We start from the raw sequence: 16,622 nt of genomic DNA on the forward strand, positions 1-16,622 counted from the left end.
ATGCTTGGATTAAGAAGAAATAGGATTTTTATAAAGAAATATTAGATGTTTTAAGAATGTAAAGTTATATATTTAAATGTATTCAGTTGTTTTAATTAAAGTGGTCAGATTAAAGTTACACACACATTGAAATATTAAAATGAAATTATATTTTAAAGGTATGATACTTGATATTATAATCATACTCTATGGTCTTGTAGAGATACATAAGCACGATGTTGTGAGAGAGGTTAAAGACACAGAGTCACTAAACTTACATAAGTTGTAATTGTACCCATACATAAACTTCAAGTAATAGGAGGCCAACCCACAGAGTAAAGACAGCAACGTAATTTTTAATTTTTATATAAGTTCACACCTGACTAAAGATTTCAAATATACAAAGCTCGCATTCTGTAGATAACTGGGCATATGATGAGAAAGTACTGTTCTTCCCCTACTGTCTCCAACCTCTGTCTTCCAAGGTTATTTTCCTGAGTGACACATTAACCTCTTCAGTGCCAGATGGTCAGATGGTCTTCTGTTCCACACAACAGACAACTCCGCCCCTTAAAATCATGTCATGTATTTAGGGCATTTTCAGGGACCCAGCCTATTTTCCTCCATGCTTTGATTCACTCCCAAAGAGTTCTCCATTTTTTTGAAGTGTACTGAATAGAGAAGTAAAATATTGCATAGTTCCGAACTCTAAAAACTGTCAATGTCTAAACATTTCTGGGCAAAAAGGACAATTGAATATTTCAGAGTGTTTGTGCATATATGTACACATAAACTAAAATGGCAAAATGATCTTTGGCATTATTCAATGCGGAAATTTAGCAATTAAACTCCAGAGGTAGGCAGAAGGTCAAGTACTTAAACTCAGAATAAGGAAAACTGTAGAAAATGGAGTACAATAGTATGAAGTAGAAAGATAGTTTTAAGTCTTTCTGATTTTGATTTATTTTCAACCCAACTGTTCACATTTATTCAGGAAAACCTAATTCCTGAAGTAAAACAGCCTACTGAAGTTTAGATGGTTATTACCCAACACCAGCAGAGGGACACAAGTGTTAGCTGTGTTCATTAATTCAGCACTCCTCCTCCCCTGACAAAGTGATAAACAGTATGGGAGGGAGACTTGACCCAGTTTTAATCTTAAGTATTGTAATAATCTATAAGTTGTGGATGTACATGCATGTTACAAAATATAATTTATTCACAGTATCTATGAGAAAAAAAATCCAAGACATAGTTTTGGGATTTGGAGAGCCTTAGATCTCTTTCAGGGGCTGCTTGGTGAAAAGACCCAAGACCCATTCAAGCACACATAATTCAGAAGGTCTGCCTGCCAGCAATAAAGGCTGAAATTGGATACTTGGTGAGATTAATTAACTAGATAGGGGTTGATAATGCAAGTCAAATGGGAATGTAATTAAAGTGCACCTTCCATGAAAATTATTCATTGCTGATGGATCAAGTGACAGATAAATCAAAAGGCATTTAAAAAGAGCCTACAGGTTAACTTGAGGCAGGTCCTTCCTCTTTTTAAAGCTCTGTAATTGCAGGTGTGCAGTTCACTCTGACTGTTCTGTCCCCATCAAGATACCGTAAGACAAAAGGGTAGATTGTAATGTAATCTATGAGAAACAGAAGCCAATAGGAAAACCATTAGGATCATGGTTACAAACAAAAGGTCAGCTAGACTGGAACCAGTTGGCTGGCAGCTTTCAGAAAAGAGTGTCACTCTGTGCTCATACTATAATGGGACTTGCAACCATAAAGAAAGGCAAGTGATGAATTAATAAGTTGACTACTCCCTAGGGTGCAATTCTTGCAGATGAAAGGCATGCTGTGGCAATCAAACAGTTATAAATTAGATAAATCGAATGGCGTAAAACTATTTTGCATCATTATTATTAAATAAAGTCTTCCTGAATGTGCTGTTAATTCCTTACCTTCAATACATTTATTTACACCCCAAGAACAATAAAAAAACAATGTTTTATAACAAGGGCAGGATAATTTCCAGGACCCAGAGGAACATTAAATCTAGTTTCAATGTTGAATTCTCCTAGATATGTTTGTTATACCCCTAAGAGTGGATACACAAAACAAAATGTCCAATTAAGCAATAGCTATTGTAAAATATGGCTTTATATGCTACGCATTTGCCTGCTCAAAATAATAAATGCATCTTTCTGTTAGTGACGTCCATCAAGAACGCACATACCAGTTTTCTTGTCTTCAAGAACAGACTAGATGTTGCACAGGGAACCTATTTGGCAGATGGCACAATTAATTTAAAAATAAATAAAACAGCTCTTAAGAAAAAATATATATTCAGCGTGGATATCACAAAAAATAAAGAAATCCAATTGCTATTGATTCACCTTTATAAACATAATTGTATGACTATTCTAAAATTTTATAATTTAAATTACAATTTGAAAAATCTGAATGTAAATATGCTCAAAAATCCATCTGTCCCCAATATAAAAATGTCTCAAGATTTTAAAACATAATGCAATCAAAATAGATTTTGCACTAATCTATCAGAATTTAATAGGTGAAATATAAATATTTAACTTAGTCTAATGAAGATATATTCTAAGTTGTTATATATATATAAAATAAATTTGTTCGGTTTCTAGTTCCAGGAGTAGGAAACTTCAGAGGCCGACAGACAATAGGGGATTTCAATGTGTGGAAACACAATCACCAAGCTTGTATCTGGGTGCTTAAGGTAAAAATATAAAAGTACATCCTCAGACCACCTATCTATAGCTCTCCAGTCCTAAAGGTCATGGATTAAAGTTGAACTAGGCTCCACAGACAGCCAATGCATTTTTGTCAGAAGACAGTGTTTCTCATATCCACTGAGGGCCCTAATTAGTAACTTAATCCCAAGCAAAATATAAAGTCAACTGCTCCTGCTTCAGCAGATTAGCTGAGGTTTGTCTAGAAAACAGATTGAAGAGCCACAGGATAAAATAATTACAATCCACTCACCCATTTCCACCTTAGATTTAAAAAAAGAATGAAACTTCAAGAGTCAGGCAGCAATTTAAGGAAGCTGGGATCTTGTCTGACAAAGCAGGATTTAGTGTAGCAGGTGTACGTTATAATTATATTGATATCCTAGGGTTGTTGAAATATGTTCATGGTGTTCTGTTTGTTTATGGAAATTTTAAAAACAAAACAATGAATAAAGGAGAGAATGAGGCTTATTCAGTATTAACAAATGGTGAAAATAGCAGGAATAATTTCAAAACATTTCTGGCTTAGAGTGTGTGTGTGTGTGTGTGTGTGTGTGTGTGTGTGTGTGTGTGTGTGTGTGTGTGTGTGAGAGAGAGAGAGAGAGAGAGAGAGAGAGAGAGAGAGAGAGAGAGAGCGCTATGGTATCTATTTGTGTGTATTTCTGTGTGTATGTGTTTTCCTGAGGATCAGGCTCAGAGAGCATCAACTATGTACTACCATACAGATATGTAACCAGTCCATTCACTATTACACAAATATGCATCCAGCAAAATCTTTCCACATTTAAATAAAGGAGTGCATGCATTATGGGGCAAAATTTATGATATATGGGAGAAGAAGAGAAACAGAAGGTAAAAACAAAATGTATAATAAAACCACACTATATAACAACAAGCTATATTAATGTCCATAGAGACATATGTATAGTTACAAACCAAGGCACTCTATAAGATGTATACTGATTTTAGAGCATTCAGCACTAAGAATGGTAACATATTACAGGAGAGATGGTAATACATGTGAAGTTTTTCTTTATAGAATTAACATGTCTCCCTTTTTATGACCTCTATTTCTGATATTATAGGGTTCTCAACAATAAAATTTATGTGAGGCTAAATTTGGGTTGTTGGTGATGTCAGGCATGTAACAAAATAGAATGAAATGTCAAAACAAGGAGAAAACAAGGTTATGATAATGCAGGAGAAAAGAACAACGGCAGCCATTTCTTTCCAAACAAAACTCAGACTCATTTTCTGTCTCAGTCTTTAGCAGTTTGATAAATGTTGTATGAAATCAGCATAAAAAGCAATCTATTACAATTCAGTTCAGCCAACAGTGAGCATGCCTGCTGCATATGCCACAGTGTATTTCTTTCTGACCATGGAAATAGGATTATGATGTTCTCTCCCTCGAGTTTCCCAGCAAACTGATTTTCAGAGCTCAAAATATGTTCAGATCCAATGGATTTCCTTCTGTCTTCATTCAGATGACGGTCTAAGAAATTTGAATCTACCAGTACCTAGCTGAAAAGCATCCCTTCACGTCATTGCTGTGGCAGCCTTGCTGTGGAACTTGGGGGCCACTTCATTTACATTTTCATCATGTAATATTATTCTACCAACTCCTAACGCTGGGAGTTCTAAAAGCATTTTTTGGCACATATATATTGCTGTGGTTATTTATATTCACGTCTGTACAATAAATTATATATGGTATAGCCTGACACATCTAGAATTAATAGTTGTGACTAAAAGTATTAAAAACACTTTATAATACATTAGCGGCAATGACTAAACCACGGTTTGCTTTTTATCAGATATAATTGTCCTTATGGATGCTGTGTTCAATGCTCTGAATCCTTCTATATGTTGAACATAATGACAGGATATTATCAAAACTTGAGATGCTAATTATCTGATGTCAACATACAATGGATAATTAAGATCTGCATGCCTTAAACCTGCGGTAATTGTTTTTCACACACCTCTTTCTATGGTCCTTGTCTGCAACAGGACAAGTATCTACAGGTCTATATGTGCATCTCTGTCACTGATTTTGTCACAGAGCATCCATCATCTGCTTTGTGTGTCCCGGATTAATTTTGTTGGGATGGAGCAATTATCTCTCCCTTTCTGATTGACCTCTTTGTAAATGAAGTGCAGGGAAGCTGGGTAATTTTTAATGGAACTTTCACCTCTTAATTGATTCTGTCCATTGCTTCTGAAGGAACAAAGTCATAAAAAACAGATTTAAACAAGTAAAGATCAGCTTGTTGTAGTTATAATTGACAGATCTGAGAAGCAAGATCTTGATAGTGTTCTCTCCTTTACCCTATTACTTGGATCAGTCGGTTAGAACTGTTAATGATCCTCGTGAATCAATGTCTCCTCTAGGTAGCTCTAATCTACTGCATCGGTGGATAAGTACAGATGTTTTCTGGATAGTTCTGCATCATTCCACCAGATTGCTTGTCTGAATCAAATTTGCTTCAATTCATCAACAAAGCAAGGAATAAAATAATCAACATTTACTCTCTCTTTCAGTAGACTGGCACTGAAACGGAAAAACTAAGTGCTTATCAAAGTAAAGACCACCTCCTACCGCTCTCAAGGTGATGCCACTGTGTAGGTTCAGGAACTCAAATGGCTTGCATGGGTGAGATGGGCAATGCCTAGGAACTGGAGCTTGGGAGAACCATGCACCAAAATGTTTATTACCGCTATCATCACCTGTTCACGTATATACATTCATTCACACACAAACAGCATATGAAGCTCCATTTTCTGGCTTTTCATGATCTGAAACGATGTCTCTCTATATAATGCTGATATTTTAGTAACAGAAATGGCTTTTGGCTCCTCAAGAACAGATTAATGACTCCCACACCAAAGCTGTCTGTAAACAGGATCATAATCACTGAGATAACTGGTTAAAATTAACCAAAAGTACATTATGGATTAATTCATACTAGAAACCTTTTGTGCATTTGAATTTCTAAGATATTAACAAATATATTATTTTTGAATACCCTTAATTGTTTAGTATCTCCAGAAATAGATAATAAATTCAATAGATAACTAACAAAGATTATATCGTGCACATTTTTTTTTTGCACCTTTAGGTCCTTAACTGAACATGGTTTTTGTACTTTTTCTCCTTAAAAGAAAAGAACAAGTGGGCACATTGTAGTGAAGCCTATTTTCTATTTCTCAATTAAATGAACTTTTAAAATTTAAAAATGAAGTGGTTATTCTTTTATAAATATTGTTTTAGGGGAGGCCTTTAAGTTGGCTAAGGCCTTGACTCAATAAAATTTCAGTAGCAAAATGAAAGACCTTCTATTAAGGGTAGTACATTGTATAAGAATTGCTTTACATAATACTATCATTATTGATTGCTCAAGGGTAAGAATCCAGTATTTGTTTAAAAGAAAGGGTCTAAATTTAGTAAAGTACAAATTTAATTCTCTAAAATACAGTTATAAAAATTATTTCCAAAGAATATTATATACAGCACTTACTCCTTAATCACGTGTAAATTGCTAGATTAAAATTGCCAAGAATATGACAAACTTTTTCAAGCTTGAAAAGTGAAACAAAAATCCATAACTAATTTCGACAGTTTTGTGCCACCATCACGTCACATCCTCCATATCTCCCTAGAAAGTCAATCAGCTTGTCTTGTATACGTAAAGAAAGCATGACTGTAGGTCACTGGCTTTTCCTAGGGCTCCTCACTAAACAAGTTCAAACATTTTAGAGCAGGAAAAACACAAACAATACAAATATCTGCAACCCTCAGTTTGCTCAGGATACAAAGGAGCAGATGCCTTATTTAGCCTCATGTTCATAGAAAACAAATATTTTCTTTCAGCATATTACGGTGAAGTCCAATTATTTCACAGATGAATAGTTACATTAATCAGCATGGTCTGCTAGAACATACCATAGTCTTACTTAAAGTCATTTTCCTACAGATCTGGAGACTGGGAGTCCCTAAACCAAAGCCCTACAGGGTTCAGTTTTGTTGAGGCTTCACTTTCTGGCTTAGAGATCACTGCTTTCCATCTGCTCCTGTTACAGCCTGTCCTCCAGTGCATGGAAGGAGGGGAGAGGAGGAGGGAAGGGTACTTTCTAGGGTAACTACCTATAATGTCATGGACTATGAGGGGACATATTACTGTTAAGACTTAATTTCCTTTTTCTACTTTGTACACCCCATCACCTGACAGACACACTGGGGATCAAAGCTTCAAAATAAGAATTTAGGAAGGACAGAGCCCGGATCTTCTGCTGTAGGTGCCATAGACGTGCTCATGCCTGCAAGTTTTAATAAAATTAACCCTTTTTCTAAATCATGATTTACAATTTTTTTTGTACTTGTGGCTTTTTTTAACCTATTGGTGAACTAATGATATCTTTTGGAGACTGCCAAATAAAATGTTACTTTACATAATCAGTAAATGTTCTAGAACAACAAGATATATTTTCTTGAGAGCATATTTCCTTAAAATATAAGCCAAGGTTATAGATTTCCAAGAAATATAAAAATATACCAACATAAATGGAAATAATTTATTTTAAATACCAGACATGTAAGTTGATTTGTGTCCATTTTAAATCATTGGGAAGAAACAATTTTGGTTAATTTTTGAGAAAAGTATTAGAGCTGAATCACATTAATTCATGTGATTTCTTATTTCTAAATAAGACTATTTCTGAAAATTAAAGAAAATGACTTGTCCTAGCATCTTTTGAGTATAGCTTTGCTTATGTATTATGCTATATCATATGACCTCACCAAAATATTTTATTTGGAACATTACATAAATATCACAAATCAAACTAAAGGGACACTGAAATAAATCTTACACTGAGAGATCAGTTCTGGGCATTGAAAAACATGAAATTAATTAAACTAAAACATGTAATTTTATTTTTGCTTAAAGAAAGGGAATGAAATGGCAGTCAGAGATAATACTGTTTATCAAAGTTATCCCTCAAAGTTATTCTGTCATTCATATCAACAACACATTATTAGATCCCCTTTCTCTCAACACTTACTTTATTTAACCTGAGAATTCTCATGTAATAGATTATACAACTAAGCGATTTAAGAAACAATCATTGATATGATTATATACACACTTTTGAAAATTCTGAGATAGTATAATTAATTGCAATAATTTGTGTCAAACAATTTACTGGTGATCCTTTAGAAGTCATATTCTTAAATTCATGTTTTACATTAGCACATTCGCTCAAACATTTAAAGATATGATACAGAAGTGCTATGAAACCCATTCACCCATGTACAATAAAACTTCCAATAAAAAAGAGAAAAGAGACTAAATTATCAGTGATAGGTGATATTAGGATGTCTGCGCCACACTGACTGAGGCTCAGGTACACCCTTGTGTCTCCAGAAAACATCTGCTTCATACTTAGAGAGCTGCCTAAGGCAATCTAACAGGAATTGCTAAAGAACGGGGGAGACTGAGCCCCACCTGGCCATCTCTTCTCACCAAAGGAAGCTTCCAGTCCTGGGATTAGGTCTCATCTACTAGAGTTGGTAGCCAAAGGGTTTCCATTGGTATCCTCTAACAACCCAGGCTGTTGTCAAGACCAGAGGTTGTTCTTCACACTCTGACACCACAGCTGCATTACTGGGGACAACACCTGCACAACTCACAAAACATGGAGAAGTCGGGCGGGGCACCCTGAGTGTGCAAATTACTGGGTCTCTGATTCTAATTCCTTCTCTTGGGCTCTTTCACTTCCCCTTGTTTGTTTTGTCCAACTCCAATATGTTACTTTTTATTTTACCTTATTATATTTTATTTTATTATTATTTCTTAGAAACCTGTTTGTTTTCTAATGAGAAACAGAAAGGGGGTGTATCTGGATGTGAGGGGAAGGAGAGAGAAAATTGGAGGAGTAGAGGGAGGAGAAACTGTAATCGGATATATTATGTGAGTAAAAAAAACGTTATTTTCAATGAAAAGGGAGCAGAAGAAGCTACAATTACTAGGGAAGATGTGTGTGGAGGGTACACAAAAATTAACACTCCGTCAACACGAACTCGCTTACTCCCCAGACCCGGCTGTCCTCACTGCCTCAGGTCTTATTTCCAACAAGGAAGCTCCCACTAGCCCTTCAGGGAAACCTTTACTGACCCAGCCCCGATCATTGTCTTTCTCTAAACACAGCCTGAACTTTGCTCCCCTGTTTTTTTTTTATGATTTAATTTTATGTAATGGATGGTGTGATGTGGTGGTCACAGTCCCCTTGGTGAAGGACGAAAGAAATTATTTTACCAGCTGCTGAGGTAGCTGCCAAGAAGCAGAACTCCCTTCCCTGCCTCCGTAAGATTTTATTTTTTGTCTGAAAAATGATACCATATTCCTTCCTAGTGAAACTCAAGAGTCAATATCTGGGAAACACCAAAGTGTAAAATCATTTCAACAAAAGATGACATGGAAGTTCATTAAATGGAGGCCACTCCCTAGAGACTGAAGGAGATTCCAACAAGACTGCCTCACAGCTCAGTTGCCCCTTTGCCCACTTTCTTTTGCTTCTCCCTTCCCTGGTTGTCTAATTTCAACTCCACCCTGAATCAAGTTCCTCACACCAAACTCCATCGTGCTGATTGCTTCTTAGAGAGGCCAGTTTGAGAAACAATACAGTTCTTCTTCACGGAGTTTCAGTTTATATCCTAATCCCTTCCCAGTGATTTCCAGAGCACAATAGCAGTCCATTGACCATATTTAAAAAAACTATAATGTACACAGAATCTGCAGTACAAGTCCATATGCAGCTGTCATGGTACAGATGTAATTTAAACAGGCAATGCAGTGTTAAAATTAACAGAGAAAGGAAGACCAGATCAGGCTCTTCCTAGGTAGAATGCTGATTGGTTTCAGACAGTCAGCCAAAGACCACAAGCACCTTCTTATAAGCTTATTGCAATGTTCACAAAACTCCATCATCTAGTGCAGGGACACTTTTAGTACTGGTGATAACCTAGTCCTTGGCTACATCTACTAAATATCGACTGCACAGCATCTTTCAACAGCCTCAGCTGAGAAAAGCTCCAATTTCTGAAACTTTCCAGTAATAAGATTTTTCTGGTGGTTTCAGAAATGTCTGGCTTCCCAAGCTGACTACCTAACATTCATTTTCCAGGACCTATTAGCTGTAACAAAAACTAAGGAAAGCATTTCAAATGTAAGTTAAAAAATAATGCAAGCTAGTATTAGACTTATCTACAAGTTCAAAATTATCATTTCTTTTGAAATACTCATTAAATTTGCTAAGTATGTGTTACAAAATTAGGGACAGTCACAGGATTCCACATCTACTCATGAATTCAAAATACTCTAGTGCAAATTAACAAAGCAAAGTTTTCAGATGTTACAAGCATCATATTCTCTACGGTAAACATTTGGTTAGGAATATATGATGGCACAACAATCTCATTCATTACTTTTAACTGTCATGTAGATTATAATCATGAGCACAAACCATATTTTAAAAGGGCAAATACTATTCACTATCTTGGCCTGTAGTTTCTCACTCCTCTTTTTGAGCTTTCAAAAAAAAAAAAAGTTCAAAGTACAGCAGTTTAAACTGGCTTAAAATGCTTCTGACTTTACTTCCTTTGCCAGAACTATAGAGATATAGTAAGTTTAAATGTCACTTAACAGGTAATAGGAGAAATAAGTAAAAGTTAAATCACTAAGCTGGCAACATAAATTTCTGTGCAGTGGTGTTAGCAAACACACAGGCAGAACCACTAACTAATGAAAACTCAGAAAAGACACACAGCACATACCTGCTTGACCAGTGGTGACGCTCACCGCTGCGAAGAGCCGCTGAGATCGGCTTAAGTCAGACACTCCATTTACTGCTTCGACTTCAAAAGTGTAATTCGCATGGGCAAGCAGGTCCATGACAGTGACATAGTTATCCTCTAATCCCGTCTGCTGGGGCATGTATCCAATGTTACTTCCACATGGAACACATTCTCCTTGCTCCCAACTGCACCGTTTACACAATATTCTGTAGGTGACATCATTTCTTCCCCCGTTGTCTGCCGGAGGACTCCACTCCAAACTTACAGTGGTTTGATTGATATTGAAAATAAGGTTCTGTGGTGCAGAGGGAGGCCCTTTGGAAGCCAAAAATAAATAAACAAGTAGGCAAAAAAGAAGAAGAAAAATGTATACAAACAAAGTGAACGACAGCATCTATGTAGTGTATTAGAATGGAATAGAAAAGCCAGTAGGTTGGCTACCACGATTTCTTTCACATCTTCACTAGAGAAGCTATCTGACTTGACAAGAGGATTTACTTTCCGTTTAATGCTGAACAAGAATAGGGTAACACTGCCTATCTACTTCTGCCACAGTCATTCACAACGTTTCTTCTAAGCAACAGAAACAGTTAGCATGCTCAAAGAAAAGAGTTGTGTGATTGTCAAATAGTTCTCCTTTGAACCATATAACAGTAAACACACATTTCATCATAATATGCTTGAGAATGACTAACAGCAATAAGTCGAACTTCTTTTTACGTGGGCCTCTCCAACATTCATTAATTGAAGCAGCAATATGCAAGACTGACTTTTGTTTATCACCAGGATTATAGTTCCGAAAACACTACTGTTTAGTCACATTTCCTATACTGGATAGCCAATAACTTGTAATGATTTCTAAGAAATACCATATATAAAAGAGTCATTATTAAATGACTCTTAGTTTTGAGAGATGAAACTATATTAACATCACTGCTTCACTGAACCTGCTTATGGAAAAGTTTACAAATATGAAGAACTAAAAGTTTCAAACTTAAAGCCTACCTTAGTGATTGATTCTCTACTGAGCTCTGCAAATGAATGGAAAGGAAATAGGAGCCATTCATTCCCTGGCTTGAACTTACTCGTGCACGCGACATACGGCGGGTCAGAAGGAGCTCTGTAGTAGCCATCTTCACATTCACATCTCGAGGAGCCTTCTCGGTCAGAGAAACTGTGGGTTGGACAACGAGAACACTGAAGATCTTGAGAGGAAGATTTGTAGAACCTGCGGCCACAGGCTGGGTAGGAAACAAGTGGTGAGAGTGTGAGGACAACTGGGCCGTTACTGTTCACTCTGGGAATATTCAGCAAAAAAATAAGACACTGGATGTCAGCAGTTCAATATCATGACACACTTTAAAACAAAAAGATACAAACAAACAATACGGAAGAGTTGCACTTGCAACTGGATTCAGGGCTCTGTTAGGACACTGAGGAGCAGGATGACTGATTCAAGGAAAATCAAAGGACATTTACATCAACATTGGAACTGAATAGCAGTAATAACTTTCATCTGCATATGGCTGAAATGTCTTGCCCCAAATTTCCAGGGACTCCAAGTTGAATACATGAAAGTTATACTGCGGGCTCTCCTCCCCCCATGACACAAATGTTTCTGTTAAAATAAATACTTATTACTAGGAATAGAGGGTGACTGATCATTAGGGAGAAGGGGAGATGTGGCCTGGAGTGGATGGTGGTCTTTTTTTCTCCTCTGCTCCGATAAGTTTCATGCTCGGGAAGCCAGCAACTGTGCTAGGCAGAGAGCAGAGAACTATGGAAGGTAGGTACCCATGCACCACTTAATATTCTTGGGTATTTTAGATGCTCATGTTTATCCCTAATTAAAATTTTACAAGTTGATTTTTTTTATTTCAGCAATGTTATTATTGAGGGTACTCTACATTAAATATATTAAACAGATTCAATTCATTTTTTATATAAAATATCCACTAAATCTTCTTTAGAGATACAGCTGGTTTTTTTTTCAGTAACATTTAAAGTACTCAGGTATTATTTTAAATAAACATATTTTAAATTTTTTCATCAATTTCCTTTTTGGTTTCTTAAAACAGGGCCTCTCTGTGCAGTGGTTACTATCCTGTAACTCACTATGTAGACCAAGCAGACCTTGAGTTCACAGATATCAGCTTTCCTCTGTCTTTCAAGTGCTGGGATTAAAGGCATGTGCCACCACACCCAGTTCTAAAATTTATCCCTCATTTAAAGGTTTAGTTTGCTCTCTTTGGGTGCTAAACAGAAAATTAATTAAAATTGTCTCTCAGTATAGTGGAAAGTGGTAACTATCCTGCTGGGGTGTCATAATTTTCAGAGATGTTGTCTTTCTTTGCTTTTGTCTACATGGTGAATATTTCATGTGCAGCTTTGAAATTTATGAAAGCATATTATTTAGATTCAAGAAATTAACACTGTTTACAAGATAGGTATTTTATATAACATAAATTTAATTTATAGATGCACTAAGTTTCAACAGAGAGATATCAGGAACACCACAATCTCACTGTAAATATAAGATCCACCACTGCCTCCAGAAGCTGCTCCACTAAATTGTGTTTTTCAGTACATACAAGTAGAAAATGGGAACAATTACATTAGACAAAGACAGACGTATTTTACATCCTTACGCATTCTGAGTAGCTATTATTACATACTTCAGGTACAAAGAAAACCCTCTGACACAAAACTATAGCAAAATTCACAACCAATACAGATTTGATTGTGCCCTATTAAAGGATGTTAACTGGTAACACACAAATTTTTACTTATTGTTATTTATAAATACCCACTGTATCTTGTTACATGTTCTATCTGTATATAACCATAAAAGATGATGTGGGAAAAAGCTTCAATCCTAACCTACACCTTGAAACTTCATCATTTAGAAATGTCAGAAAGAGAATTCTTCACAACATTGTATTGTCACTTATTTATTTTTAACAGAGATTAGTGGGAAGCGAAAGGACTATGGGAGACTCTGGTGGCACTACAATCTGACACTTAGCAGATGCAGGCTTTCAGGTAGCAAACTAAAGCTAAATAGTAGAACCTCTAAGAATTTTTCTCCCATTTTTCTAATAAAGGGAAACCCCCGGCAGCTCCCAAATTAGAAGTGATTTTCTTCATGAACATTCATGATGTTGAGAATGTATCTATAATAGTCGAACATTGAGAAATTTAAAAGTCTTATTGCTCATCTTTCAAATTTCATTACATTCTATTTCCCTTTTAACAGATGGGAAAACAGCTTTGAGGCAAAAGTAACCTGAATTCTTCAAATAATTCCACTTGCCTAAGTTAAAACTGGATTTAGAACACAGGTCTGCACACATAAAAGCGTATGTTGTTCACCACACGAGTCTCATTTTGGTGCTGGCTCTCAAGAAGGCTTTTAGTTACTCTAAGTAATTTTCAATAGACCTTTATTATCTTGGTTTTAATATACAACTATTAAATCACTGCCATTGTTTTAGTTTGGAAGTCTATGTAACAATACTACAAAACATTTTAATGAGAAATATTAAATAACGATCTCAACTTTACCATGAATTCTGGCACTGAACAATTACAGAGTGCATGCATTGCTATAATTAAATAGAGGCAATTCTGGCAAAGGGCTCATATTTTTTTTTCCTTTGAAGTAATATTTGGTTGTAGTGCAGGTAACCCTGAAAATTATAAGTTGTGGCAATTTAGTTCATTTAATCTCAAAGGAAACTATCAATTTAGAGTTATTAAAAATAAGTACAAAATCTTTAGAAGAGGATATTAAAATACAAGCAAGAGCATGTGAGGGAAGAACTTGAATCTCTTGGGATAACAGAGAGCAAGTGGGTAGAAAAACATTGGGAAGGAAGCAACAGATGTTCACAAAATTAGAAACTCAGATAAGATATCTATGTAAAAGGGCAAAGGTCAAACATTCAATGAGATAAACTTATAAAGTAGCTTATTCTGGAATAGACATGAAAGAGAATCCCATCTCCTGACTACTAGAAAACGTCTGTGCATGTCCTCTGGCAACTTTTCTCTCTACAACTGCATGTGGTTTTCTAAAATGCGCTAGGAAGATGACTTGAGAGGTAAACACATTGCAAATGTACAAGGTATTAGAGAAGGAAAACTTCCTAGGAACTGTGAAACAACCACTTAGAGATGTTTCCTCCCTTGCTTTACTGCTCGGTTTGATCAATGGAACTTGAACTCGAAGCAGACTTAAATGAATATGGTGTGCATTATTGTAACTTGTTATGCCATGTTTCCTTGATATCCCTGGGAGGCCCTGCTCTTTTGTGAAAGGAAACAGAGAAGGAGGAGTGGATCTGGGGAGAAGAGAAATGAGGGGGAAGGACTGAAAGGAGAGAAGGGAGGAGAAACTGCAGTTGGGATGTAATCTATAAGAGAAGAATAAATAAATGAAAAAATTAAAACAGTAAATGGACATACAAATTTAATGTCCTGCCTTTTTAAGCCTTTGCATTTTGTAATTGAACATGGGTTTAAAAGTAGCATAGTGTGGGACTCAGGAGGAATGAAGTTATGTATAAAAAATTATTTCAAATATTTAATTGCCTTTCTAAAAATAATCCCTCACCTATTATTTTAATGGTAGTTTTCAATGTTACCGCAGAGTCCTGAACTTGATTCTTTTGACTGATCTTTCCATCTTTGGCCTTTCATGAATAAATAAGTTTACTAACCTAATTCAATTTTTGTATGCTAAGTGAGTTTTGCTTATTTAGTCTGTTCCTTAAACAGAAAACCAGACCAAGAAAGAGTCTAGAAAAGTTCCATATACCAGACTATAAAAATTTTCTGTTACAATATATCTGCAAAATTTTATGGTGGCAAACAATAAGATCTTTTGTTTGCTGTTGTGAAATAACTAGACTTTAATATTCAATTATATTTAATGACAATATACTCTTCTATATAACAAACTTTATACAAATAACATTTTCAACTTGAATTCCTTAACAAAGTACAAAAATGCAATTCAGTTTCCCATTTATAAAATAATTGCACAAGAAAAATAATAATGCACTCAACTTCCAAACACAAAAAATATTTTAAAAAGTTGATTCTAAAGCTTTGTATTTGGTTCTGCTTCTACATTCCTACTAATCACATTACCACAGTTGCCTTCCCTGGATTCCAGGTGTTGGAGCAATGAGGGCCCTGGCCTCTGAGTTGATTTCTGTTTAATGCAGTGAGCAGAACAATCGTAGCTCTGTTTTAAAGAATGTGTGCTCTAAATGAACATTCCTTAAGTCCACAAAAAAAAAAAAAAAAAAAAAAAAAAAAAAAAAAAAAAAAAAGACACTCAGCATTGTTCACTCAGCTCCAGGCTAAGTACTAAGGTAAAATGGCTCCTCTCCATTCCACAATAGTGTTCAAATATAAGGATGGGCTTGGTTCTTTTAGTTTATGACTTATCATGTAAACGTGGGGAAAGTTCTATCTAATTATTTAGCACATAAACAAGACCGGAACAATGGCAATATCAAGGGATATGTTAAAGTCGAATGGGGACATTCCATGGTGGGCCATCCATGGACAAAAGAACTACCAGGAGCTACTGCCTGCTGGGAGAAGGAAGATCAGCATTTCCCAGGGATGGGCACCTTTACCGGTTGTCCAAAGCAGAGTGCAAAGCCTTGAAACATACAACCGCCAAAAATAGACTCAGCATGTTGTATTTAGATTGTGTGTGTGTGTGTGTGTGTGTGTGTGTGTGTGTGTGTGTGTATGTGTGTGTGTGTATGTGTGTGTGTGTATGAATAAAAATCAAAGGAAAGGAAGCTATCGACTTGGAGGAGAGGGGATTGAGGGAGGATAAGGATAACTGGGAGAAAGGAAAGGGAGGGGGTAAAGTGATATAATTCTATTTCAATTAAATATTTAAATGAATAAATGAACAAATAAATAAATACCCTCTTCATACAATCTTGTCCTAGAAAATCCACAGAACTCAAGAATTCTCAATGGTCAGGAATGACTTCCTGCTT

At 35.8% G+C, this 16,622-nt stretch overlaps 1 protein-coding gene across 6 annotated transcripts in view; it reads right to left on the reverse strand.

Annotated features, from left to right (window-relative positions):
- Epha7 (EPH receptor A7) overlaps positions 1 to 16,622 on the reverse strand; it is a 153,151-nt gene that overhangs the window by 84,131 nt on the left and 52,398 nt on the right. For all 6 annotated transcript variants that reach the window (XM_052715256.1, XM_052715255.1, XM_052715254.1 and 3 more), the window contains exons 4-5: positions 11,679 to 11,834; positions 10,573 to 10,908 (exon numbers count right to left, since the gene is read on the reverse strand). In XM_052715256.1, coding sequence (XP_052571216.1) covers positions 10,573 to 10,908; positions 11,679 to 11,834 — 492 coding nt within the window. The remainder of the gene's footprint in view (positions 1 to 10,572; positions 10,909 to 11,678; positions 11,835 to 16,622) is intronic.

This window comes from Peromyscus californicus, unplaced genomic scaffold (genome assembly GCF_007827085.1).
Source record: "Peromyscus californicus insignis strain IS unplaced genomic scaffold, ASM782708v3 Scaffold_5__1_contigs__length_169319896, whole genome shotgun sequence".
Classification (NCBI taxonomy): Eukaryota; Metazoa; Chordata; class Mammalia; order Rodentia; family Cricetidae; genus Peromyscus; species Peromyscus californicus.